This window comes from Chaetodon trifascialis, chromosome 21 (genome assembly GCF_039877785.1).
Source record: "Chaetodon trifascialis isolate fChaTrf1 chromosome 21, fChaTrf1.hap1, whole genome shotgun sequence".
Classification (NCBI taxonomy): Eukaryota; Metazoa; Chordata; class Actinopteri; order Chaetodontiformes; family Chaetodontidae; genus Chaetodon; species Chaetodon trifascialis.
In genome coordinates this window covers 1,923,376-1,950,156 of record NC_092076.1, presented here as the reverse complement: position 1 = coordinate 1,950,156, position 26,781 = coordinate 1,923,376, and the positions used below count along the sequence as shown (strand labels likewise).

The 26,781-nt window shown below is 42.7% G+C and overlaps 1 protein-coding gene across 2 annotated transcripts in view; it reads right to left on the bottom strand.

The window, feature by feature from the left end:
• Nucleotides 1-26,781, bottom strand: part of LOC139349289 (glutamate receptor ionotropic, delta-1-like) — a 397,115-nt gene that overhangs the window by 357,310 nt on the left and 13,024 nt on the right. For both annotated transcript variants that reach the window (XM_070989916.1, XM_070989918.1), the window contains exon 2: nucleotides 23,554-23,709. In XM_070989916.1, the coding sequence (XP_070846017.1) occupies nucleotides 23,554-23,709 (156 nt within the window). The remainder of the gene's footprint in view (nucleotides 1-23,553; nucleotides 23,710-26,781) is intronic.

Sequence of the window (26,781 nt, the reverse complement as noted above, 5' to 3'; positions counted from 1 at the left end):
GTAGTTTGCCAAGAAGTGCTTTATAGATAAACAGAATGCAGAGCTGTTGCCCTCTGACTGCTGCCCAACTCCTCGGTGGGGGTCTGACAGCATTTTCTAGCATCTAGCTGTCATTGTGGATTTTCCATACTTTCTGCTCACACTAATTTTGTTAGAGCATGAAAACAATGTGTGTATTACAAACAGGCAGAACATCATGAAGTGGAAGGTTTTCTAGTTTGAAAAGAATTTTCTTTTGATCAATATATTGTTAATGATGTTGAACATACAGTGTGGCTGGAGATCATTCACAGCATCCCCAGATCAATGTGGTTTTACTGCAGCTCATTTCCCTGTACCCTATACCCAGAGTTCACACAGAATTTGTTATCAGCTCCTAAATTGCAGATGCAGAGTTTGCCTCCTTTTCTCTGGTGCTCAATTTCTACAATTATTGTCAATGCAGTTGTGAGAAAAGATCTGAGACATAAATATGGATTAACTGTCTGAGCCTCGTCTGCTTCTCCTTCATGCTGCCCAATCACAAGAGACGTGACCCTAATTAATCGATTAAATGTTATTCTATTATCGCTCTGGACCTCTGATCAGATGTAATAAAGGCAGAACGATAGGCTGCATCTATGGGTTCTCATTAACTCTAACTGGCTAAACTCAGGGATCATACTGGAATCAGAAATGTCAAACGCTGTAATTCATATTGGACTTCAACTGAGGCAATATTTACAATCAACTGAAGACAGATTATTACAGGATATTTCAAAATGTAACAAGTTTACAAGGAAAACCCTAATGCTACACTGAACTGACGGGCAGTGGATTATGGGATACTCAGCACTGCACATCAGCCAGACTCAGACTAAAGGCTGCATTTGTCCTTTGAGAGGCCTTTGAAATGGGCTGTGTTACTGAAGCTTGGGACAAACCTGCAGACAAGCTGAAACCTACAAAGCCTGGACAAACCACACATAAGGACTGTTTCCACCAACATGCACAGATGTCTCCCACTAAGATCCGTGGCAGCCGGGAAGGAGGACTGAGTAATTACACCAGACAACACACTGAACCACTGGTCAGTGATCAGTTGTGGAGGTAGACGAAGACAGAGAGCGCCTGTCTGACTGTCTTGTGTTCTTGTACCAAAACAAGCAACAACAACAAGCCGACAAGCAGCTTTCACTGTTCATGCGCCATGGCTCAAAAAGGTTGGGAAACACTGATTTACTGTACAGATAATGAAGGTGCATTACTTTCTTTTCAACTAGCTGCCACAGTGATGCACTGTCAGCATTAGCATTTCAGGTAAGCAGTGTTTAAACTGTGTACTGATGATACAGGTAGAAAAAAAAAAAAAGTGTGACGATCAAGAGCTGGTGTCAATTTTCATCTAACCAGCTCTGTGTGTGTGTGTGTGTGTGTGTGTGTGTGTGTGTGTGTGTGTGTGTGTGTGTGTGTGTGTGTGTGTGTGTGTGTGTGTGTGTGTGTGTGTGTGTGTGTGTGACTGACTACATACATAAGCCTGGTGTGTATTCGCATGCACACTTGCTGCACAGAGACAACCTAACAGGTGGCTCCCACACGGGCCAGTCGCTCCATCTCCCTGGAAACCGTTGTCATATCAACCGCGATGGAGAACAGTATGTGTGTACAGTTCTGGTATGTGTGGATGAAGGCTTACTTCGTTCTCACTGTGCGGCAGACGTCCTGCAGCCTGCAGAGGAACATGAAAACACCGCCACTCGAAGATGCTTCAGATGAAATAAGGGGACTGACCAAATGTCCCCGGTGTGGGGACATTTGGTCAGTCCCCTCATTTGGGATATCTCCAAAATTGTGATTTTCTTCCATGGTTGGATGTGTTCCCGCATTCACCACCGCAGTGCAGCACTCTTCAAAAACTTTAGACGACAAACACGAATGAGCAGCTGGACTCCTCAGAAAGTCGAAATTTAATGTTTCGGAGGTATGATCTCGAGGTTTAAGGAGCAAATCAACTGTTCCAATTACTACATTAATTCAAAACCTATTAAGAGATACTTAGAGGCGATGGATGTACAAAAAAAGGGCACTGAGAAGGGTAAGACAAGCTGATTCAGCATGGGACGAGGAATGTCTGTGAATTACTTTTTGACAGATTTATTCCACCAATAAAAGGTGTGTCACAAATCATACTCTACAGCTAGAAGAGGTGAAGGAAGAGCGACCTTATTTGACAATATAATCAATGTTCATGCAGACTTCTGTGAGCAATGTATGTTAAAAAGATTAACAAGGATCAAAACAACAACAGTTTGAAGATGCATTTCCACGGCGGTCTCTTTGATCAAACTAAATGTGAAGTTTAATGTCATGGGAGCTGTGTGTCACCACAAATCTGTTATTTTATTGAAATAAATATGTGCTTCATGAGAAGAATCAAAGTAATTTTAATATAAACCAGCAAACATACTGTATATGATGCATGGAATTTTGTCAATTACAACTAATTTGCTCTGAGGAGCAGCTGGACTGCATGTCCAATCAGTTGTGCCCTGGAAGATTTCCAACGTCCCGGACAAATTTCGGTCAGATATCTGTGTTTATGGACCTTTTATTCCCATGCTTCTCTCAGACCAGAGAGCATCACACTGTGTTTGTGTATGCAAATTAATCTAAAAACCGAGATGCATAACCAGTCAAAAACTACTTGGAACAACTTGGAAATTACTGTTGCTGCCCTCAAAGGCCACTCAGTGCTACAGGCTCAGTCATGGAGAGCATTTTCTATGTATTTATCCTTGACTTTTGCAATGTGATGTGGTCAGAAAGCAATGTTTTCTTCAGCGTACGTGCACCTCCACAAACCAAATCATTATTCAGTGTGAAACGTCAACCAAGAGCTAAGCGTTTCTGAGTGTTTTGTGATGTATTTTCCACAGTGTTAAAGCGTTAAAGTCAGGGAGGGGATTTAAATATCTGCTACCCTCCACACAATCAAATGTGTCAGTCATTGTGCCTCTGACGCTTCAGGAGAACATGAAGGGCTGAGGAGTCTCTCCTGACGCATTTGGCTTCAATTAGGCAGCCTGCTGCGGCTGAAAATACTCCAGAGTTTGACAGAAGACCAATTGTGAAGACAAAAAATCATAATCACACACAATAAGCAGTGCAGGCAAACTGCAGAGAGTACTTCAGGTGTTCCATTACCACACAAGCTCCTGGAAGGATAATTAGAGGAAAAGAAAATCATAATCAGTGTGTTCAGCGTAAAACATCAAAGGCTGGACGCCTCTCGATAAGTGAGCCTTTATAAAGCCTTTACAAGCCCTTTTGGAAAGTATGATCAAAGTTTTATTGATAAAAACAGCGCCTGGACTTTTATTATCTATGCAGCATATACCATGATGATGACCATAACACACACTCTTCATCTGTCAATGTTCAGCTGAACAGTCTGCAGTTATCACAGCTGTCAAACAAGCAAAGAAACGTTTGACCAGTGTGTGTTGGTGTGTGATCTGGTCTGTATATGTGACATGACAGACACTAATGGAAAAGCATAGCGGTGCGATCGTCTCTGTCTGTCCGTGCTACATGTTCTCACCTTTCAATATTCACATCAGTGCATGTTACATAATACAGTCTTTGTGCAAACACCATTTGAACACCACATTTCCCACACACATCCTCCAGGCATCAGTTCTCACCTCTCACATGATTTGCAACTGACCAAAGAGGCCTGTTTGCAGTCACTGTACAGTGAACAGTGAAACTTCAATAACTAAAATAAGAAGCGATAGCTACAAAGAAACTAAAAAAGCAACAAATGATAAAATAACCATAACCTGTAAAAGACCTTTTCACTGCAGACATTTTGACATGTCACAGCATGAAAACCACAGGTGCAATTAGTAACCTTAATGATGGCTGAATGGGGGCCCATTGTCAGTGTAACACCTGTGCTTCTCCTGCAATCCTATGTCAAAAAGAAATGCATGAAAAATATTTGATTCACTCACTAGAGTTAGCCCACCCTTCAACATCATCAAAGTGTAAATGCCCACAGTTAACAAGCGAATAACTCATTCAAGAACACATAATAACACTGACTAATTTCAGAGTTGTCCTTGATGCCGATGCCTGAACGCAGTCTTAACTCTGCTGCTGCTGCTTGATACGAGGAAATGTTTCAGCAATCTGATGCTTAATGGCTTTAATTTTAGTCAGTTCCACACAACGACAACGACCAACGACAATCACCTGAAGATCAATATCAGCAGCCAATCAGCCTGTGGTGGAGTACAATGCTTCAAACATGGATGCTGCTGCAAAGAAGCTGCAAAGTGTAAAAGGTGAATGCTTCGGCAGCACAGAAGATCTATAAAATCGGCACAGTTTCAAGGTGGAGGCCCAAGATTAGAGTCACCAATTCAATATCTGACCAAATGTGATATATGGTGACAGTCTGCCCTTCTGTTCCTGACCTATGGGGCTGAATAATGGACAGAAAAGTGTTTCTGCAGAACATTAGGATGCCACAGTGGAGCTGACCTTTGACCTTTTAGATATAAAATGTCATCACTTCATCATTTTATCCTGGGTGACATTTGTGTGAAATTTTGTCATCTGAAAATCTGATCACTTCATCCTGGAGTCCGAGTGAACGTTTGAGCTAAATTTGAAGAAATTCTCTGAAGGTGTTCATGAGACATCACGTTCAGGGGGATGGGACGGACAGATGGACGGACAAACTGAAAACATAACACTTGTGGCCACAGCTTTCACCACATGGAGGCAGAACAACAATACAAAGAGACAACAATCAGAGAGGAGGAACCTCTGAGGGTAATTCTACACTCATCGAGGCAGGACAAACACCAGCATTAGGACGCATCTGCCAGCTCTGTTTTTGGCAGCATATAAAATTCACTCATTAACAGCTTCTCTTTGTTGGGTTTTGTTTGTTTCTTGTTTAAACAGCATTGTTACATGGTGCAAATCTTGCTTCTTGATAACTAGAGAGGTTGTTCTGTTCCAGCTACATTCAACACTTCTTCTGAAGATTCTGAAAAGGCAATCTGGTAAATTCACTCACTGAAAAGAAGTTAACAGTGAGTGTTTCAGGCAAGTGGGTGGTCGAAAAATGTACACTACAGCTCAATGCTTTGGCTCAGAATAACAACTGCAACATCTGCAACTGAACATCACAGATCTGGATGTAACAAAGGTGGGTGATTTGGTTTGCCTGCAGCCACAATGAGCTGAAATTGTCCTTTCTTACCCATTTTAAAGGAGGGTTTCCTTCCACTTGTTTTTATGCAGATTTTCAATTTGCACATGAAGTAGGAATGCCAAAAACTCCAAGGAAGAAAAGCTGCAGCATCGATAAAGGCAAAATGGAACAAAGTGCAATGGAACCAGACTTAACCAATGAATAATGATGTACGTACGTAATGTGTGTGACTTAAACATCCACTGAAGCCTCCACTCCACTGAGGAGATAAGAATCACCACCGCGCAGTTGTATGCCTCCACCAGAAAGATCACATATTCGCATTTATGTTGACTTTCAGGTCAAAAGAAGACAAAATCCTTCACTCAAACTCTCTTAAATGACGTCAGAAACATGTTGAACACCCTCAAAGCGCTGCTGTTCTCTGTGAATTTACACACCACCAGCTGGATTACTACTAATCTTATATTAATGCAAAACCTTGTGGCAAGTGCACCATCTTACGTCCTGTCTTTATGCACAAGAGGAGGAAGAGTGATCCTTTAACACCTGCAGCATGTGGGGGTGACGGCGGCGGTGTAAGCGATGAATATTTGATGGATGGAGGTGACGCCATCCATCCTCGTCAGGTCTAGTCAAGGTAAAAATCTGTGCAAAGCGTGTCGAGGAGAAAAATGTGCGTATGTGTGTGAGCAAACATCTGCTGTTTACATTTACAACATGGCAAAAAGGGAGATTTCTTACAGTCATTAATTTAACACCACCTGAGCTTCATCTCACAGGAAAGATTCTTCTCGATGGAAAATAAATTTTTCATTTTTTTTCTTTTTAACTCTTCTTTTTAGCTTTACTTTGACAGATTTTTTCACACTAAAACAAGCTAAAGCTTCAAACAGTCAGCTGACAAACATAAAATTAATTAATCACACTTTGATAAGATGTGATCCAGTGGACAATGAGAGGAGATTGTTTTGCTGCTTTTTCAAAGATCAAGCATGAACGTTGACCTCAACTTTGATTATCAATGAACAGGTTTTAGTTAGAAAGTAAATCAAACGTCTTTGCTTCCAGCTTGTCAAATATGAGGACTGCTTTTATCCGTTTGATATCATTGCAAATTGAGGATATCGTTTATGTCTCATATTAGTTCTTACGAAGGTCTAAATGTACTTCAGCAACCCAAGGGTGCTCATCAAGCAAATGAAGCCATGCTGAGAGAGGGAGAGTGTGAGAAGAGAGAGAAAAAGAAAGACCCAAGTAGAACTGGCCATAGGAGGCGGGAGGTTGGGCGGCTGGTCGTCTCTTTGCTTTGCTAATGAGCAGCACATTTAGATGAAGCAAAGAGTTCCTGGAGCGAGAGCGGGAAAGAAATCCGGTGGGAGAGAAAAGGGGTGAAAAGAGGAAAGGAAAGGGAGATCCATCCATGTTGAAAGAGAAATCAAGAAGACTAATAATGAGGAAGAGGCCACACTTCACTATCTACGTAAATCTATCAATGCTGCTTATATTTTAAATGCCAAACATGAACATAAAAAACAAAAAGAAGAGAAACCTTCCCAACATCAGGATGCTGCAGCAACCGACCAATCAGCTTCCTCCACACACAGGCGTGCACTACACACTACAGCCTGCAAAACCTCTGCATAGGTTCAAGAAAGATGTTTACAAGTTAAACCGAGAAGGACGTTTGTATACAACAGCAAACACGCCTTGAAGGAAATGTAATGTACCTGGGAAAAAAAGCCAAACAAAGGTTGGCTCTGAACATAGCACAGGCAGCCATTACGTTCGTGAGCACAATGTATTTATGAATGCGAATGAGTTGTATGTAAACCTAACTTCAACAGCAAAATCTCTATTCAGTCAGTCCACTACAAAACTGTGCATCACAGACACCATCTGGTAAACGAGTGGAAAGGTCAGTCTGCTGAGTCTAAGCTGGCTAAACCTCTGTTCTGTCCCTCCCTCCTCTACGTGATCACCGTTATTGGATTTCAATACAGCTGAATTCACAATGTAGCTGTTCTCATTTACATAGTTCTCAGTTTCTCATGCCAGACATTTAATCAGCATAAAATCATGGATCAGAGAATCTACCTATTCGCCAGGTAGGCACATATTCCTGTGCCACTGTCCATTAAATCACTATTTTCCACTGCATAATAAACACACATGCACACACACACTGTGTGATTGATCGGCTTAAAGGAGACAGAAAGTTGTCTCCTCCACAGAACTGCGACGCAGCCCCCGAGCAGGGTTAAGTCAATGTTGTCCAACCACTCGTCAGTACATTCCCAATGCACACTAACATAAGAGCGCAGAGTTTTCCTATTCATCCACTCTAGAGACTCTGTTTGAAAAGCTGGGTGTGAAATAATGTGCGATTTAGCAGGCTCGGCATGGACGTGGCATAAGAACGAGGGAGATGGGGGTGAGACAATGACGGACAGACAGAATAATACATGATTCAGCCGCAGTCACAGCGTCTGAGTCGAAAGGCTTTGATACTGTAGCTGTGAGGCCTGTTGCAGGCTTTTCTGCAGCCCACCCATGTCTCTGCGCAGTTCATGTGGGTGCTGCGTGGGTGATCTGTTGACTTCACAGTGCTCAAGCGGCACTGTGCGCTGAGCAGAAGCTGTGGAATATACTGCGATGGCACAGGGCTGACACCTGCATCTTAGATGTCTGCAGCCATTACTGGACCTCACAGAGGGTCATCAGTTACTCACAATCATAAACACAGTGATCAAAGTGGGTCACACGCTGTAGGAAACATGGACCGAGCGTGTGATGTGACTAGATTTCAGGTTTGCTCAACACAATCATAAACTTAACAAGTCATTTGGCCTCGTTCAGCTGCTGTCGATAAAATGAGTAAACGCTGAAAGAATTCCTGCTGTCCTGTTTTAAACTGACTGACAAGTCAATCCGCTGAATATTTTATGGTTGCTTGAGTTAGAATGAGATTCTGCAGCTGTCACTCACCTCTGTTTTCTCCACAGTTTAAACTCATTAATCACTAATTCAGTATCGAGTGATGTGTGTGTTTATACACACACACGTACATATACTTATATATAAAATGTGTGTGTATATAGTGGTTTCTGCAACAACTGATGTTTAGTATTCACACAGTCATGCAGAGTACACTGATCTCATGTTACAGCCCTGAAATGCTTTTAGCTAATGCTGCCATCAGTAACTGCCCACAGACATGCATGAGTTTGTTTCATTGTGCTTCGTTTCAGAAACTACAGAATTATGCACCACTACGCTGCTGGTTTTTAGCTCTTCTAACGTTTCCATTTCGCAAGTGAAGAGCTTAAATCAAAAGCAAACATGGACATATCCATGTATGTGTACAGTGCTTCCCCACAAGTTGTTTTTCAAGCTGTAACTGAGGTCTATAACAGCTCTGTTTTAATTTTAGTATCTTTTCTGTATGCCTGCTCTTTGCATTGTGCTAAATCGGTGTGTGTGCATGTGTCATCATGGTGCAGTGTTTGTTAGCGCTGCACTCTCTTGGCTTGTTTCCTACGTTCATTGTCTTGTGTAGAAGTAATACCGTGCTATGTTATGCTGTCTCTCTTCAGTAGAAAAGCTGCTTGGAATAAATGACTTCTAAATTGTACTGCATTGTATGGCAGTAACACGCCGGCTCTTCTAAGGCTTCTAGCAACAATGATGAAAGTTGACTTCTACTGTTTGCTCCGACTGCCTCTGAGAGGTTAATAAATCAGGAGAGGCATGGGAAGACGAGGGCCGCACCCTCAGCCTTGCTGAGGTGATGACTCCATCTAGCTGATAATTGCACAGTTTAACCGGCGGGGCATGTTCTGGATAATTGGAAGCGCTGCCTGCTAAACGGCAGCAGCTAAGAAGCGAGGTAATACTTGCAATGTATTCTTCAAGGTTTAATCACTTTCATCTCATTTTCTGAGGTGAGCATGCCAGCTTGTTGTTCTCACCGAGGTTCGTGTAAACACAAATCAATGTGCCTTGAGCCAAAACTGGGATGACATATTGGTTTATCATCTTCACATCTGAGGCCTGGTGGGATTATCTTGTTTGCTGGCTCTAGCTTTGATTCCAGTCAGTTATTAAAACCACAAATTTCAGAAGTCACACTTTATTTATCCCACGAAAATTCATTGAGCATGCATGGTGTTACAGACATTACAAGTAAATTCAGGTCAGTCAAGCGTGAGACACCCAACAGAAGAAAACTTGTCTCTCCGAGTCATGTCTGTTCTCTGTGGACTCTTATCTAATTATGAAATTTATAGAGAAATTAAGCTGAAGAACATTCACACTGTTGGTCATTCAGCACGTGAGGTTTGACAGGAAGGCGAGAACTTTGCTCTTTTCACATCCCTCAGCACGACTTTCCTGCAGGCTCAGACTGAAATCTCTCATTTTCAACCCAATGAGCCACTGTGTGAAAGAAAACAGACCCATCGATCTCCAATGTCTCAGTATTCCCCCAATCACTGCCTCAGGTGATGATGTAATCAGTCTAAAACCAAAGATAGACATGTGTCGACACCAAATGTCTGAAATTCAGGCCAAAGTATGTTTTCTGTGAAGGCACAACTTGAATCTGGGGACAGTAGATGCTGGAAGTTCTGGTGCTGATGGGAGGGAAGCTAGTACTAGCATGTCTCCACCTCCACCACCTCCCAGCGGCCCATTCGCTCCCCCCGAGCAGTCAGCCTCTGTGGAGCGCTGATGTGTGGTGCATTGTGATGGAGTTGTGATGAACCTTCTTTCCATCAGCCTGCCTTAATGACTTCATTGACTGACTTCATACACGCATGGAGAGGTTTCCCCAGAGGAGTCTGAGTTTATTGCATTAGGTGTGTGTAGGTGGAGAGAGCAGCACCACCGCCACAATAACACACAATAACAACAATTTTTCCTGTCAAGATGACTGGATACATAAAACCTCAATCTGTCCCCCAGCTGTATTTCATTCTGGTCTACTTCCTGCTCATTTGTCTTTAGAAACTGGTCTCTGTATTTACGTCTTTGGTGGACTCGAAGCACTCACGGTTTAATTCTGGCAGACTTCACAGCTTTAAGAGGCAGCAAATTAACTTACTGTCCGAAGCGTCTTTTACCTTCAATCAGCATCAACATTTGACAAATTGTTGCTGTTACTTTCCACGATCGGTATAACGTGACTATAGAACAGGAGCAATTAGTCAATTTGATAAGACCGGCAGCTATTGTGTCAGTCGATTAATTGTTTTAAATCATTTTTGAGGAAAAAATACCAAACGTTCCTCAGCTCCAACCTCTCAGCTGTGAGGGTTTGCTGCTTTTCTTCGTCTTCTTGGGGTTTTGAGAAATAGTGAGAGGTGTCTTTTATTATTTCCTGACTGATTTATAAACCAAATGATTCATTGACTGTTTTCATGTTTATTCTGTTCGATGTGAAAGATCTAACCAGTTTATTTATATTGCCTCACGTAGTGTCTTGGTTGAATGCTCTGACCAGGCACAACAGCTCGACAAAGACTCCAAACACTGAAAAAAATCCAACAAATAAAATGTGTTTTTTGGCCTCGTGGGGCCAAATGCAAAGCTTTGCCAAACTGAGGTCAGGTCTTGTTTTTTATGTGTTCAAACACTATTGGAACACCACCATTTGAGAGCTCCCACAGTTGTGAATTTACAATCCTGCGCATATTTTCACATTATCTTGCTGCGTGCTGGCACCTGTGACTTCCACTGATTTGTTCTTTTATTGTGTGATGACAGGCCTGCTGAGGTTTATACCAGTTTGCCATGTTGGTTACTTACTCCAGTTATGTCAGCTCAGAGACAGAAAATGACCTCACACCTCACCCATCTCTCAATCCAGCTAGAACATTTTTATCTCTATCTGCCAAAGCGGAAAGCCAGAAACAGCACATCAAATGACCCGAATGCTATCAAAATAAGAACAGACATCTGCTTTTTTTCCTAAATTGAGCCAAGAGTTCTCAAAAAAAAAAAAAAAAAATCATCAAACATGCTCCTTATCTACAATCTCACACACGATGGAAGTCGAACCAATTTGTCCCCCCAGCGCCACCATCAACTCAACCCCCTTCAGCACTTTTAAATCCAGATGTTCAAAGAATAACCGCAAAACACTTTGTAAATCTCATCTGTCACGTTAGTGCCGGAGCAGATCTGTTGTTTCCCCCCATGAACCTGTTCACTCCCGCCGGGAAGCAGCGCAGCACATCCTCACCGTAAATAAAGACGGTCCACTATCCAGATTAACTAACAAGGAGTTTCTTTGAATCAAAAATAATTGTACTGAGAGACAGAGAAATAACCACCAGCATGTACAATGTGACTGAGTATGGATTTCAAAATGTGCTTTCTGTGAAGAAGGTGAAACTGAACTGAAAAAGGTTCAAGACGTCAGTAGCTCATATGGCGGGTATAACCCTCTCAGCTCTGCCAACATCACCAAAAAACTGCCCACAGCTGTTACCACCACGGCACCTCCTGGAGCCACTCTCTGCTGTGGCCTCATACCTCTCATCACCTGTGGATCTTATTTGCCAGCTGGATGACTGCCGTTTCAAACAACTGTGTTTTTAATCCTGTGCTGTTAACATTTTGAGCTGTCTCTGGCCGTCGGTGCAATAAAGCTAATTGTCCCTGCTGTGGAAATCTGGCAAAAGAGCCAGAGGGCCAGACCGGATCAGTCCAGTCTGTGTCTGGCTGTGTCTCCATTTCCTCACCTCTGGACGAACTCCTGGACTCTTCTGATCTCAGTCATTGGTGGTGACTTTAGAAGACGGAGCGCTACGTTTATGTCCCCAATCAGAAATGACAAGCAGATGGCCCGCTGTTGATCTATCATACCACTGAAGCTGTTTCTGCTGTCAGCCCATCTCCAGTTAGCTGTGATGAAGAGGAAATATGGGCCCATTGCAGATCCTGCAGTCTTAAAGCAGCTCGATGTAAATTCCCCACGTATGAGTGACTCAGGCAGTTTAGGACAGGCCGTTATGGCTGTTGGTATTGACAGAACAGGATTTATGAGGCAATAGGTGTTGAACCAAACCGAAGCCAAAGACTGGAGGAGAGAAGAAGAACAGGGAGCGCTGTGCAAAGCATCTGCACAGTAAAACACACACCAAGCTATCTGCAGTCACAGAGAGCTGTCTTTAAAGATGGTGTGGGTAGCACTGGAACAGAAGAAGGAATGGATGTTTAAGGAGCGCTAAGCCTCTTCAAACAGACACGAAACATGGAATCATTGAAAAACCCAGAGAGCATCTGTTTTATGATAGACAAAATTAAAGTCATGGAGACGCACCGTTAAGACTTTACACTTTTTTCATTTGTATTCTTCCTTTGTAAGGTTTTCTGTGACATTTCCACATTTTCAGCTACAGTTTTATTAATAAAAAAGTTCACAGTTTTGCCCATTTTACTCGTACGTTCAGAACAAAGTGTCCACAAGCTAATTTGCTTCATCTGCATCAAAGTTCACCAAATCTGAATATGAAAGCAAAAAGTACTTCACCTCCGCAAGCTGAGCCACTGAAACGACCCCATTTTATGCTGTGACTGGATGTCTAAGATACATTTTCATTCATAATAGCATAAATCATTTCATTTTGTCCCCACATGAAAATGTTTGACATCATAAAGAATATATCTTAATTAAAGCAAAAAGGCTGAAATGTTTTAAGCTGCAAAACTGGAAAAGCTGATCTTAAAATCTTAAAAACACTCGAGCCTGACAAAGATGTCCAACACTGCAATCTGATGCCAAATAAAGAACTTTAAAGACTCCACAGCTAAAAATACTGACTAAAGAGCAGAGTTTGGAGTACGAGCTTGGCCGCTGTATTATCTGTCATGTGAAAGATAAAGCGACATGTAAACGAACAGAGAGAGGAAGAAAGAAATGGCATGGAGGTATGTGGAGAGAAGGAGGCAGTCAGGTTTGATTGAGCAGAAAGAGAGGTGGACAGAGGGAAGTTCAGTCAAAACGGAGACACGCACTGACAGGATAAGACTAGCTTGGGGGAGAGAGACCTTCTCCTTCCCTTGCTCACTCTCTCCTCTGCTAAAAGTCGAGCTCAGATTCCCTCAGATGTGTAACACACTCTCCCCTCCCTCCCAGTTCCCTGCGGATTAATAACAACCAGTAAGCTGAGGGAGTAAAAGCCTCCATCACAGAAAAACAGATGGCACTTTAAATTGAAGATAATTTAGCTGTTATTATATTGTGCCATCGATAAACTACAGAAAAGCAGCTAATGGTGAATAATTGCTCTGTGAAGAAAGAGCAAAGAATACTAATGAGGCGGTTTTCAGTGTTTCCTCAGAAGACCTCAGCTGCTCTCTCGCTGTGTTTGTAGACAAAATGAACTGCGAAAACGGTTCAATTCACTTTGAAGACTTCCTTTCCATAAACGTGATGTCGGCCATCGTAAACGCGTCGCCTTCTCTTACGAAATGATTGCTAGAATCAAAGTGGAGCCCATTACAGGCTACCAGAGGATTTATGGGCCATAAAGACCTTTGCTTATAAAACAGTTGTGGTTTCAGTGCGCGGGGCTTCTATGTTTATGAAATATTGACTTATTAATTTAAAGCGGGCGCCCACTACGAACATGCCACATAAAGCTTTTTGAGGGGAGGCCAAAGGTTTCTCTGGTTGAACTGCAGATTTTCAGAGAGGGTGTAAACAGGATTTTTAATGTGAAACTGCTTACTTGCAGTAGATCAAAAGACTGCCACATAAGGCAATTTAAGGTAATACCATCCTCTAACATTGAGTTGTCTTTTCCTTTTCCCCTGAGGACGACCCATGAAGACAAATCTGAGGCGAGCACCCTCTGCTTTAAATGTCTGCAATATCAGATCTGTGCACATCAGTGTCTATACATAAAATAACATGTACAGTGATACAGAACTTTTATCTCTATCATCCACCCATAACCACTAATAAAGTGTCAGCAGCAAGTCTTCTCTCTCCTGCATCCTGGACATTTTCAAATGCATCGACAGCACAGAGAAGACAGAGTGATAAGAGAAGGGCAGGCGGCAGCTTTCATCTCAACTCAAATCTCTGAAATATAAGTTCAAGTAGCACCTACAGCAGCTGAGGCGCTCAGGCACGGCGAGCAAAACCGCAACCGCTAAACTGGAACTGTGTGTGTGTGTGTGTGTGTGTGTGTGTGTGTGTGTGTGTGTGTGTGTGTGTGTGTGTGGTTGTGTGTGGTTGTGTGTGGGTGTGTGTGGGTGTGTGTGTGTGTGTGTGTGTGTGTGTGTGTGTGTGTGTGTGTGTGTGTGTGTGTGTGCGCGGGATGCGTGGGAAGCGCTGAAGCTGGAGCTCGGCCCGGGGCTTCGTCTCTGTGTCCTTGTGGATATCTTTCATGCTTCCTCATCGTGTTCTCCTTCCTCTCATTCCTTCAAATCCCCCCGAAATCCCGCCTGATCCCGTTCGATGGGAAGATGAGGCAGCGCGTCTCCGTCTGAACATCTTCCTTTAGTCTAAACCTGTTTGTTTTACTCATTAACGCTGGCAGATATGACTCTTATACATCAGCTTTGCACACAGGTGTATTTGGAGAAATATGTGCTGCGCCAGTGATTAAACAGTTTCTCCAATCTTTGCTGTAACTGCAACTCGTTAGGCCTCCATGAAACAATGTGACAGAAGGAGGCCGTCAGGTGAACCACTCACAGCTCACTGGCCGCAAACTGAGATCAAAAGAAGACATGGAGCTTATGGGGTTAAAGGTTGCTGGTTCGACTCCCAGACTAACAGAATATACCTGGGTGGGGAAGACTGTGGTTGTGGGGGACGGCTTCCAGGTGTTAAATGTGAAAACACCTTGAACTTGAACACTTGAATTGTATAATTAAAGTGTATCATTGCCAACACTAATGCTCAGGTTACAGGGTTGTTGTTTTTTTGGGTTTTTTTTTTTTGGGGGGGGGGGGGGGGGGCCTTACAGTGCTGCAGTGTCTCGGCCTCCAAATCCCCACATCATTGGATCACTGACATCTAACAACAGTAGGGGATCAGAGAGTGAAGCGATTACAGGCCTGGAGGAGAAAACAGCAAACATCAGAGCTGTAAGCCTGAGACGAACAAAGATCACAGAGTCAATTGACAGTTCAGATTAGCGGCATTAGAGCGAGAACAAAGTCTGCAAAGTCTTTTTCTATTTTTCAGGATCCTTATTTATCAGGAACAAGATGCAATCGACACTGAAAGTTACGGCAGCTACAGTTGACATCATCCTTCAGGGGGAGATCTATTTAGAGGAAATGCTCATGAATTCAGATGCTACAGAAATTCGATTTAAACAATTATCATGTGAGCACATCTGATAAATGTAGACTATGCTAAATCTGTCACTGGCAGAATTTTACAGTGTGCACACTAATTTATGCTCTTTGCTGATTGTGTTTCTCCAGGAGGATGGTTAGCTATCTAGCATTAGCTACACAGCTGTGTAGGCTTCACCTCTTGTAATCAGAGAGAATATATTATATGACCAAAAGTATGATGACCCCTAAACATTACAACTAGCTGAACACACAATTCAAAAAACCATGGCCACTAATCTGCAGCTATAAGAGCGTCCACTGGTTTCAGGCTTTACACCAGATGTTGGAAGCTGCTGCAGGGATTTGTTCCCATTCAGACACAGAACCATTAGTGAGATCTGAGACTGATGTGATGTCAGGCTGACAGTCGGGGAGCCAGTTCAGAACAAAGGTGTTGAGGTGAGAGCTCTTGGTAGACCCGGAAAGAAAGATTTCTTTACGTAGCGGGCTTGGTGCACGGGGACGCTGTCATGTTATAACAGAAGGGGGTCTTCCTCAGACCGCTGACACAAACACTTCTCTAAAATACCGTTGCATGCTGCAGTATTAGAAAGTACACAAAACAACGTGTCATTATACCTTTGGTGACAGTGCTCAGATCAGTGTGTGAGACTTTTTTTGCTTTACCACTTGAAGGTGCATTGCTCACGAGATGATAACAAAAAGCAGCTGGCCATCTCGGGCCATGACAGGACTGCAAACTGCAAAAGGTGCAGACTGAACGTCACAAGTTACAGAACTGTTATAGCTCAAAAGAGCGAACTGAGCCGGCCATCATCTGGGTGAACTGTTCACTAAAAACAAACCTTTTTCTACAGATTCAATTCATTCATCTTTAAGAGGTGCCGCTCATATGTAAAGAGACAACTGCCAGCACTCTGTTCTGAAGCTCAGTGGCCAAAACACTGCTCCAAAACTCTTTCCAAATTCAAGAGAAAGACGAAAAATTAGAAATAATTCACATTTTCCACCAGTGTCACTATTTTACATGCTTTCACACTCGACACACGCATGTTTGAGACAACACATGCACACACATACACATCTGATGCCAATCTGTCTTGGCTGTGTTTAAACCTGCTGATGTGGGACAGATGAGGACAATTTGTCTGCTGGGATCCAACAGCAGGAGCTGTCACTCAAATGAATACAGGCAGGCAGGCAACACACACACACACAAATACAAACACACACCTGCCAAAACCTAAACTGCACAACAATTTCCCACAGGATGAAAAAGTTGTATCTTTTCCTGTGCTGTAGGTCGTCTGCAGACCCTGAACCCCTGAAAAATACAAGGTTCCCATCCGTCCTCAGGTCTCAGGTCCAGAAGTCAGACTGGATCCCAGGTGACCCAAGAACAGTGTTCAAAGTCCATTTATAACAGCATTTCACCATACTGTCATATACAGGACTGTTTCAACCACACATCCTGGATCAAAATCACTCATAACCAAGATGTTAAAATAGGAAAACAGAGACATTAAAGAATGAAGAGAAGACGGACAAACATGTAAAACAAGCATTAGAAAATAAAATGATATTAGTTAAGTAACTCACAGGAAATGGGCCACAGCTACATGACATCAAGACACAAATAATTGTTAAAATTACAAAGACAGCATGCAAACACTACAAGGAAACCAGAGAAAATGCCGTCAGGAAATCAAATGAAAGAAACAAAGAGAGCGTGAACAAACAAAACAAGATGAAGAAACCAAGCGGGCAGAAAATCAAAAAAAGTCAGAAGACGCAGAAGAAACAAAATGAGATGCGGAGAAAGACAAAAACAAATCAAAGAGAAATTAAGAAAACAGGACAGAGAGAGAAACCACAAGAAAATGGAAAGAAAGAAAGAAAGAAAGAAAGAAAGAAAGAAAGAAAGAAAGAAAGAAAGAAAGAAAGAAAGAAAGAAAGAAAGAAAGAAAGAAAGAAAGAAAGCGAGGAGATGAAGTGAGAAAAGAGAAATGAAAAGAAGAGATAGAGAAGTGAAAATGAAAAACATGACTTCCCAGGCTGAGTCATTTCTCTAATTATACAGTAATTGAGCAGTACCGGACACGATCATAATAAGACAATTAGCCTAATTTGTTTGAATTGAAAAGCCAATTAAAGAATAAGTGAGCAGTGTTGAAAAGTTCATCAGATTACATCCGCGTTCCCAACAGGCGGGTCGCCAAGCAGAGGCTGCTGAACCAAACTGCACCGAAAACAAACGCGGCATCACGGCACGTCTTTATGGAAAATTCAGCTGATTCGTGTTAAAGGGATTAGAGCCGGGAGAGAAACAGCTTTGTGTCTTAGCCTCTTTGTTGAAAACTCGAGGCATGTAATCCGAGCGGATTGGTCTGACAGATGGTTTCAGTGAGATTTTCCTTTGGAGGCTCAAATGTTGCATATCTGCCTGTGTGGATGAAGAGCTACTCCTATCTGTAAAAACAGCATCTATCATGACAAAAGGATCTCTGTGGTGAAAAGGATCCGGCGGCGAGCAGTCGCCAGTGATGCACTGTTGCGACGAGCTCTTTTCAAGCAGCAGAAGGATGCATGTGTAGGGTTGTAAGGACAGTCTGATGGTCTGAGGCATTGATGGAAATAGAGCTTTATGTAGCTAGCTTCTTAGCTTTAGCCAACGAACACGAAAGAGCCTTTTGCCTCGTCGCCAGTAAAATTTCCATCTGTTTTATTGTGTTTTATTGTTATTAACGTCTGCATCTCCTGAGCACGCATGCTGCCACCATCTTTGATGTTCACAGCTACTATGGCTGCAGGTGTTCACCAAGAAACAGTGTTTGCACGGGCAACATTTTGTCACCGTATTCACTTTCAAAGTGACATTATTTAGTAAATAAAGTGACATTATTTATTTAGTTGTTCTCATTGTGGGAAATATGTCAGAAAATACTTTTATTCCTAGCTGATGACATGAAGGCTGGTTTTCAATGAGGCTGCTGCTAACGATCACTGTCGCTGCCTTCACTTTGAACCAATTCAGAGATACAGGCGATATCTTCTGTCAACAACAGGCCAAAACCCACAGTTCTTCAGTTTTAATAGCACAGAGAAACAGCCAATGTTAATTAATAACGAATAACAAAGAATCAACACGTGCAAACACTTTCACAAACTGAAACTGAGCTGTTCTTTATCCTCTGCCATGCCATGCCATGCCATGCCATGCCATGCCCCACACACACAGACACATACACACAACAGGGTGTGAATCCCTCTCTCATTACCCATAATCCACTACAGCCCAGGCTGTCATCGGAGTCTCTGAGGACCGAGGAACCGAGGATCATGGGAGCTCTGAGAAAAGGTCAGAGTGAGAGAGAAACCAGCTGGGGGCAGGCAGACAGACAGGCAGACAGACAGGCAGACAGACAGGCAGACAGACAGGCAGACAGGCAGGCAGGCAGGCAGGCAGGCAGGCAGACAGACAGACAGACAGACAGACAGACAGACAGACAGACAGACAGACAGACAGACAGACAGACAGATGTATTGATCAGTCTCTCCCTCTCTTCCTCCTTTGTTTTTCACTCTCCTCTCTCACCCATTACTGTCTCCCCCTTCCTTTTGGCTCTCTCCCCTCCTTTCCTCCTTCACTCTCTCCTCTTCTCTTTCCATCCCTCTCACATCTCTCTCAACCCTCTTTCCCTCCCAACTGCTTGCCACCTCTCTCACCTTGAATATCTCTCTTTCACTTTCTATGTCTCTTCATTTCAAAAACCTCATTTTAACTGCACCTGAAACAAAGGCCACTTCAACTGACATCCTGAAACATTTATTTATTTTTCTGGACAAAAAAAAAAGATCAGGGTGACTCAATATGCCAGCTAAAACAACTGAGAAAAAGGCACGAAAATGAAATGAAAAGAGAGAACGTATTTTGCTGGACTTGTCACCAGATGCAGCAGGTTTCTTCACCTTCTGGAGTATATTAACTTTATTTTGACTAAACTCAAAACATTTCTCACTGCAGTTAAAAGTCTCAGTTCTGTATTTTCTTTGACAGAGTTGTGGGACGACGTTGAGAACAGCTGGTACTGAAAATGGAATTACAAAGACCAGCGGGCTTCACACCTCGTTACCATCAGGCTCAGACTATTAACAGAGAGGTGTGTGTGTGTTGGTCTGCATGTGGCCCAAGTCCACAGCCTCTAAAGAGCCAGAATGAGGACCAATGAAAAAGTCAAGGTTACAGTTTCTGCTAATTCGTGCTGTGAAAGTGTTAATCTGCTGCAGCCTGCAGACTTTTACACACTGCAGGTCTCCATATTGGATGTGGGTAAACTTGAACATGGTGAACATATGGATTATGCATCAACAAAAACCCAGTTAGGTTCAGGAAGAGCTCTGGGTTTTGGTTTCACGCAGGACACAAACAGCGACCTCCTGTCGCTGTTAAAACTACGCCACTCGTTGAAAGACTGGTGCGCATCATACAGACACTGAAGTTTTGTGTGTCTGCAGGCATTGGTGGTTTTACAATCAGGGAAGGAATGGCCAATGCGCACTGCACAGAAACACCCCAACAATGAGCAACACACAAGGAATCAAACAAATCTGAATTTCGAGGATTTCCATGTCGGTTTGCAATCTCGCAGCACTGCTAATGAACAAATCCAAAGTGTTCATGTGCGCATTTTCCTCTCAGCCAGACTTTAATCAATGCAATTTCCTCCAGTCACTGCGAGCTGAGCAGCTAATGAGGGACTCAACGAGCCCAGTGTGCTCGGTCGAAGATTTTTTATTTACAACCATGACAAAAGTGTCTAAGTCAACAGGCTATCACTTCCTGAGTCTCTGCTGTAGCAGGTGCTGCTAACCAGTGTGACCTGCACTCAACAGCACCAACTCAAAATGGTATTTTCATTTTAATGAGTTTTCGGCTTATTACAAGTCAAACATTATCAGAGACACATGCCGCCTGAGGAAATGGGTTTCACACTTCAACACTGCAAATGTGAATTTCACCATCAAAAACAGTTAATAAGTCTGCAGATATTCAACTATCCTGATAGCACTTCTCCCTGAATTCCTGCTGCATCCAAATACTTCATATCTGCACCTGCATGAGATCCAAGCAGAACGGTGTGACAGGAAGTAAGTTCCAGCATAAATCAAAAGGAAATCAGGTGCAGAGATGAAAATTTGTTTCAGCTTTTATCTCTACCGGTTCAAGACCTTATTAACATTTTCTCTCTCACGTCTACTGTGCGACTACCTTCACCTTGTGTCCTGACTTCAGGGAGACGTCCAAGTTTTTGAGGTTCCAGTTGAAAACACAAACATAATTATAGTGACTGCGGGCGCTAAGTGGTTTGACTGATGCTGATGAGCCTTCTGGAGTGAATAACAATTAATTCCTGAGCTAACGTGAGCTGATTATCGTGAAGGTGTTTGCCAGGACAGCCACACCATCTGAGGCAGTCATCTGTTTTCCAGCGCTCTGACAGGAGCTGAAGTGATTTCACGACTTTAATTTGCTGTGAGGACAACTGTGTTCAAACTAAAACCGCACATGAACAGTTTCACCCCTCATTGCCAACTAAAATCTCATTTTGATTGGTTATTAGAACACACAGAAATGTGCCAAAATGAGTGAACACACTTGTACTCTTCTAATTAGCGAGAATACAGAAATTCAACCAACTGTCACATCTCTGACATCAAATCAACAACTTTTGCTGCATTCTCATCACATCACAGCGAGAATACCAAGCGTAGAAGTGGAAAAGTGGAAAATGTGGAAACTTTTCAGCTAATTTGAGTCAGAAATGTCGACGTCAGGCATCCAAAATCAGAAATCAGGTTATTTTTACGCTGAAAGCAGCTTCTTAACAACATCAGTCAAACTTAGTGTGCCCATATTGGATGTGGATGAACTTACGTAACATGAGATTTTGTCGGAGATGACAGCTCCAAAAGTCAAACCCTTGATTTTCAGCCTGTTTTACAGGCATGATGTGTCAGATTAGAAAATGTACCTTTGGAAAAAGTGCTGGTTGTGTTGACGTTTCAACTCGTACAGTTTTGCCTCAAGGAGGCGATGTTGTACTGAAGATTTCATTAACGCGACTCGAATGAATCTGAAAGATTTGCTCATAAACAACATTAAACAATGACTAATCTCACAGAATGAAGGTCAGAAAAGGTCATTTAGGCTTCTCACACACAGCAAAAGCCACTCGATTTATCTGCACCTCCACCACACACACGAATAAAAGCGGGTCTTCACTCACAGATATTTGTCTCATCTGATCAGGATGCTGTAACCTGAGACCTTTGATCTCCTGATAATGACTGAAATCTATCTCGTGTTACAGCTTCTCTCTGGGTAAAACAAAGAAAACGCATCATGTCAGGGGGCTTGTTATGAAAGCTGAAACAACATGGCTCCGCCTGAGGTGTAAAGACCCCGCACAAAGCCGAACTGAACTGTTTTCTCTACGATCACAAAGTCAACATTTGTTAACTCAAACCACTCTGAGCTGTCTGACACACTCTGGTTTCCAGCTGTGCGAGACATTTGTTCGGGTTAGTCAATATCGACGGACCAATCAAAGATGGTGCAAGAACAACACTGGTGTCCCGTTTCCTGAAGCTGCTGCTGCTGGCTGGAAGCTTGAGGAGCTCTGCGGAAATCCGTGTTAAAACATAACTGACGCGTCACACTGCGATGACCTCTGGACTCCCTGCATGAGCCAAAACATGATAATATCATCAAAATAAAAGAATCCGCACCCATGAGGTCACGAGGTCATGAGACATGGATGCTATATATTTATTTTTTTACTTTTAGAAAGAGGAAATCAGTGTTTCCTGACTGACCCCTCACACATTCGGTCCTATTAACTGACCTGGTACCAACTGGCTGCATGAACTCGTTTTGTTTATTCACAAGGAGAAGCTGTGATCTAAAGATTCACTTTATGATGTTTAAGTTGGGTTTGTATGAATGAATAAATCGATATAATTCTGTTGGGGAAAAGTTTTCTCACAATTATCACTTCACACAGTTCTTCAACATCTCCATCAGCATCATCTTCAAAATGTAAGTATCTTCATCAATACAATTTAATCTTTGTCACATCAACAACAACCTTCACCCTCATCAGCACATTCATGTCTTTATCAGCATCATCTTCATCACGACAGACATTAATATGCCTTAATTGTCATCATTGTCAGCACTACTGTCTTTATCATCATTTTAATCACCACAGGGATCTTCAACTTCAACACTCACATCATAATCAGCATCAGCACCATCTTAACATTCATACGCATCACTATCAGTCACTTAAGTCTATTATCATCACCGCAATCATCCAGCATCTTCGTCATCTGCAGCAAAAATCACTTTTATGAGCATCATCCAGCATGAACTTCATCCTCAGCACCATCACTCTTTTTCCTTTCATTCCACATCAGATTAGCTCTGTTCAAAGCTAAGAGGTCAGCGAGCCTCTTTGTAGGCAATTATATGGAAAATTACAGCTGGACTCAATGCAGCTCGACTCGGTGCTTCCCCCTAGCTTCCTCTGCACAGAAGAAACCAGGGCCCAGCAAGAGAGAGAGACCCAGAGAGAGGGAAGTGAGTGAGATAGAGAGAATCAGTCTCAGAGGAAACGATAAGAGGAAAGAGAAGGCGAAGGAGAGGCTCTGCAGTGCAGCATCAAAGACCAACAGCGTCCTCAGAGAGCAGGAACAGAGCAGGCAGCAGCAGGGATTTAAACAGCGTTTAGAGGGTCGATATACCTGGGTCATTAGCCATGAGGATACTTCACCAAGAGACACAACCAGCTAAACCTAAAGATTAACAATCCGAGGCAAGCGAGACAAACAGAGTCACAAGCACACTCACACCACAGCAACAACAAACCCAAATCTGCAAAGAGCTCTGCAGCCAAAACGTAAAGCAGCTGACACACACGGTCACACAGCGTAAACGCTTCACGCAGCGTCCTTACCTTCCTGCACCGCCTGGAAAGGGTTGTTGGGCTCGATGAGTTTAATAGAGTGTGTGATCTTCTCGCTCTGCAGGATGTCATCACTCAGACTGAGGTCAGACACGGCGAGCTGGAACACCTCATCGTCCCGCACTGCGTTCTCCTCAAATATTGCACCTGGACAGGTGGAAACAGGGAGAGGACACGGATCAGCAGGGCAGATGGATGCTCATATCAAACAGGAACGCCACAGGACGTCAATCATTAGCCGATTAATCAAGTACTATTCATTCATGTACTGGTTAAGGACTGTTGAAACAGTACTTGTCTGTCCTATAGACCAAAATTTTAGAGACATTTAGAGAATGAATGTACCGAATCCCACAATACCTTACAGTCTGAAACACACCTGTATCGACTAAAATAAGCTAAGCAACTTCATTTATGTTCATTCTACGTGCTTTTTAAGTGAAGCACTTGCTGCAGGTGATTCTCTTTTATTGTAAAGCACCTGGAGCTGCATTTCTTGTATGAAAGGTGACATACAAATAAAGTTTTTTTCAGTTCAGATTCACTCATTTGGCATGAACTCCATCCTATGTGTACAGCAAGACTGTTACAGCAGCATCCTGTCAGTGGCCTTCTCAGTCATGACATGATTATTTCATATTGAGGCACAGGATTAACTGAAAATGCAAATTTACAATATGTCCCACTTTGCCTCTGGCTTCATAAATCACACAAAAAGCAAAGACAAAAGAAACAACCTCATTATACTTCAAAGTAAAATAAACAAATCTGCAATGTTTCCAGAGCGGGAATCCGTCGTACAGACGCTCAGTGATGTGACACGATGAAAAAGTCCCATAAAGTTGATCTGATAAATGCTTTTGGATGTTAAAGAGCTGCTTTCTTCGAGTTACAATAAAGTTGTTACCTCAGTCGTACACTATGATGAAAAAGCGGTGAAATTAACAAGCGGCAACCATGGCAATAATTGAACCAACGCTTTAAAACGCAGTAGAAAATGCAGATGAAGGAATACCACAATTCCCTTCCTGATTGTAGGAAAGAGAAGAACAACATGGGACAAGGCCTCGTGATTCACACAGACCCTCAGTGAGTGCTTCAGTCTGGCTGTCCACCTCATGTCTCCATAGCAACATCATCACCATCTTCTTTATCTTTCGTCAGTGGCCGTTCAGAGGTAAAATTAGACCATTTGAAATTGGAGAGAACATGTTCCAACCATTACACAGAAGCAGGCCACAAACTGTTAGCTTAATCAGCTGATACTGTGACTCATTAGCTGTTCCTATCAATATGCTGTCACAGATTCTGGTGTTCAACCGTCATCTAAACACTGAAAATGAGGACTCAGATGTTTTATGAAGGTTTCCTTATTTGGGATTTTGTGCAACCTTCTGTATGAAGCCTCTTGAGATGATGTATGAAATACATGTTTTGGGGTAGAAAGACGATAAGATCTCACTATTGACATATGATTAAATATGATACGTTCCTTTCATGTCAGTGTAGAAAAATACAGTTCGAGCTGTAAATTGTACCACAGCAGACTAAAATAAATGCTCCACCTGCTAAAGGCTTATCGTGACGGAGTCTGCAGCTTTTAACTAGCTGTTAAAACGCAGCAGTTGCGTTCAGGCGCTGAAGGCAGCCTAACGTCCGCTTAGGCTAATTTAACCGCCAATAAAACAACACACAAATAGTTTCATGTTTCCCTCCTGAATTATGAGCGGACACAGGGAGGAGCTGTGTTACCTGAACACCTTTACCTGGAGCTGCTGTCTCCAACAGGTGTGCCGGTATCCTCAGGTGCGCCATGTTAGTTTAGCTTGACGCCGACATGTTGCCGCACAGTCACGGTTCGTTAAAAATCGTTAGCGGCCTCCGGTGTCTCGGGCCGGTTTATCCCGCTGGACTACAGGTGACAACCGAAGCCGGTTCTGCGCCGAAGGAGCCGACAGACGCCACCGTCCTCCATTAAAAGATTAATTAACTTTCCATCATATCCTGCGCCATTTTTTGGCTGATTAACGGTCGAACTAACAAACACTTCCGGTTATTTTACCGCCATTAAAGAAAGGACGCAACCAAACTTGACGTTACGCCATGCGTCATTCATTAGCCAATCAGCAGATTCCCACAAAATTGAACGAATCAAATTAATCCTCCCACAAAAAAAAAAGATGGTATGTATTTTTTAAGCTTCAGTTGTAAAGAACAAATAAAAAAAAAATAATACAATCAAGGAACAATATACAATGAAATAATGAATAATCTGGGCAGAAAACAATGAAGACAGCTGTATATTTTACTGCTGCGACTGCAATGTATTTTTCACTTTTCTATTCTATACGACCCAGAATGTAAAACACATTACCTCCTGCTGCCTCGGCTACGCTCTACCTGCTGATGAAGATCATGTAATATGATCAAAATCTCCAAAGCAGGTTTAAATGGATCTTGTGGTGTTTCCTCGATGTTACCTTCTGTGTGGCAAGAGAAGAGGAAAGAGACTAAAGAGGAACTCTGCTGCTTTTTATTGAACAGTGCTCATGAGTCTCACAGTTGAAAGCGTGTATGTGTTTAATTTGGCTAAAGGCGTAGGCAGCAAAACAGACATTAAACTTGTCTAAAATGTCCATGATTATAAGATGTGCAGCGGGATTCTGCCAGGTTTCAGCACAACTGGGAAATCGTAATAGAGCGGACTGATGAATGGATGCGCAGAAATTGATTTGTAGTGAATGGAAAGACATATGGAGGGACGGAAATGCAGACAAATGGACGGCTTGATTAATGAAACTTCCCAGATTCTGTTCAGACAATTTGTCATGCACAATTAAGAAAACCTTGCCAACGAGTGAGAATTCAATTTGCCAGGCTGCTTGTGCTCATTCAGCTCGCTGAGTATCCAAATGAACTCTGCTCGGCATCAAGATCCTCCCGCGAGGGGACGCTGTCGGGCTTCTGGGCTTGATCAATCAATCATCCAGTTTTGAAATTGCAGTCAGTCGGGCACTTTCAATTAAGAATGAATCTTGTTGTACCTGTCAGAGTGATGTGAGGTTTATATTTCTCCTCCCAGCAGCAGACTGGGGAGCCTCAAACTTCAACAAGTTTAATTAATAATGAGTGCTGAGGGTGGAGGAGGCTGCCTCTGGACACACCGGTGCCTCTGTGAGCTCAGGATCGAACCTCCATGAATTTTCTTCTCCTCAGTGA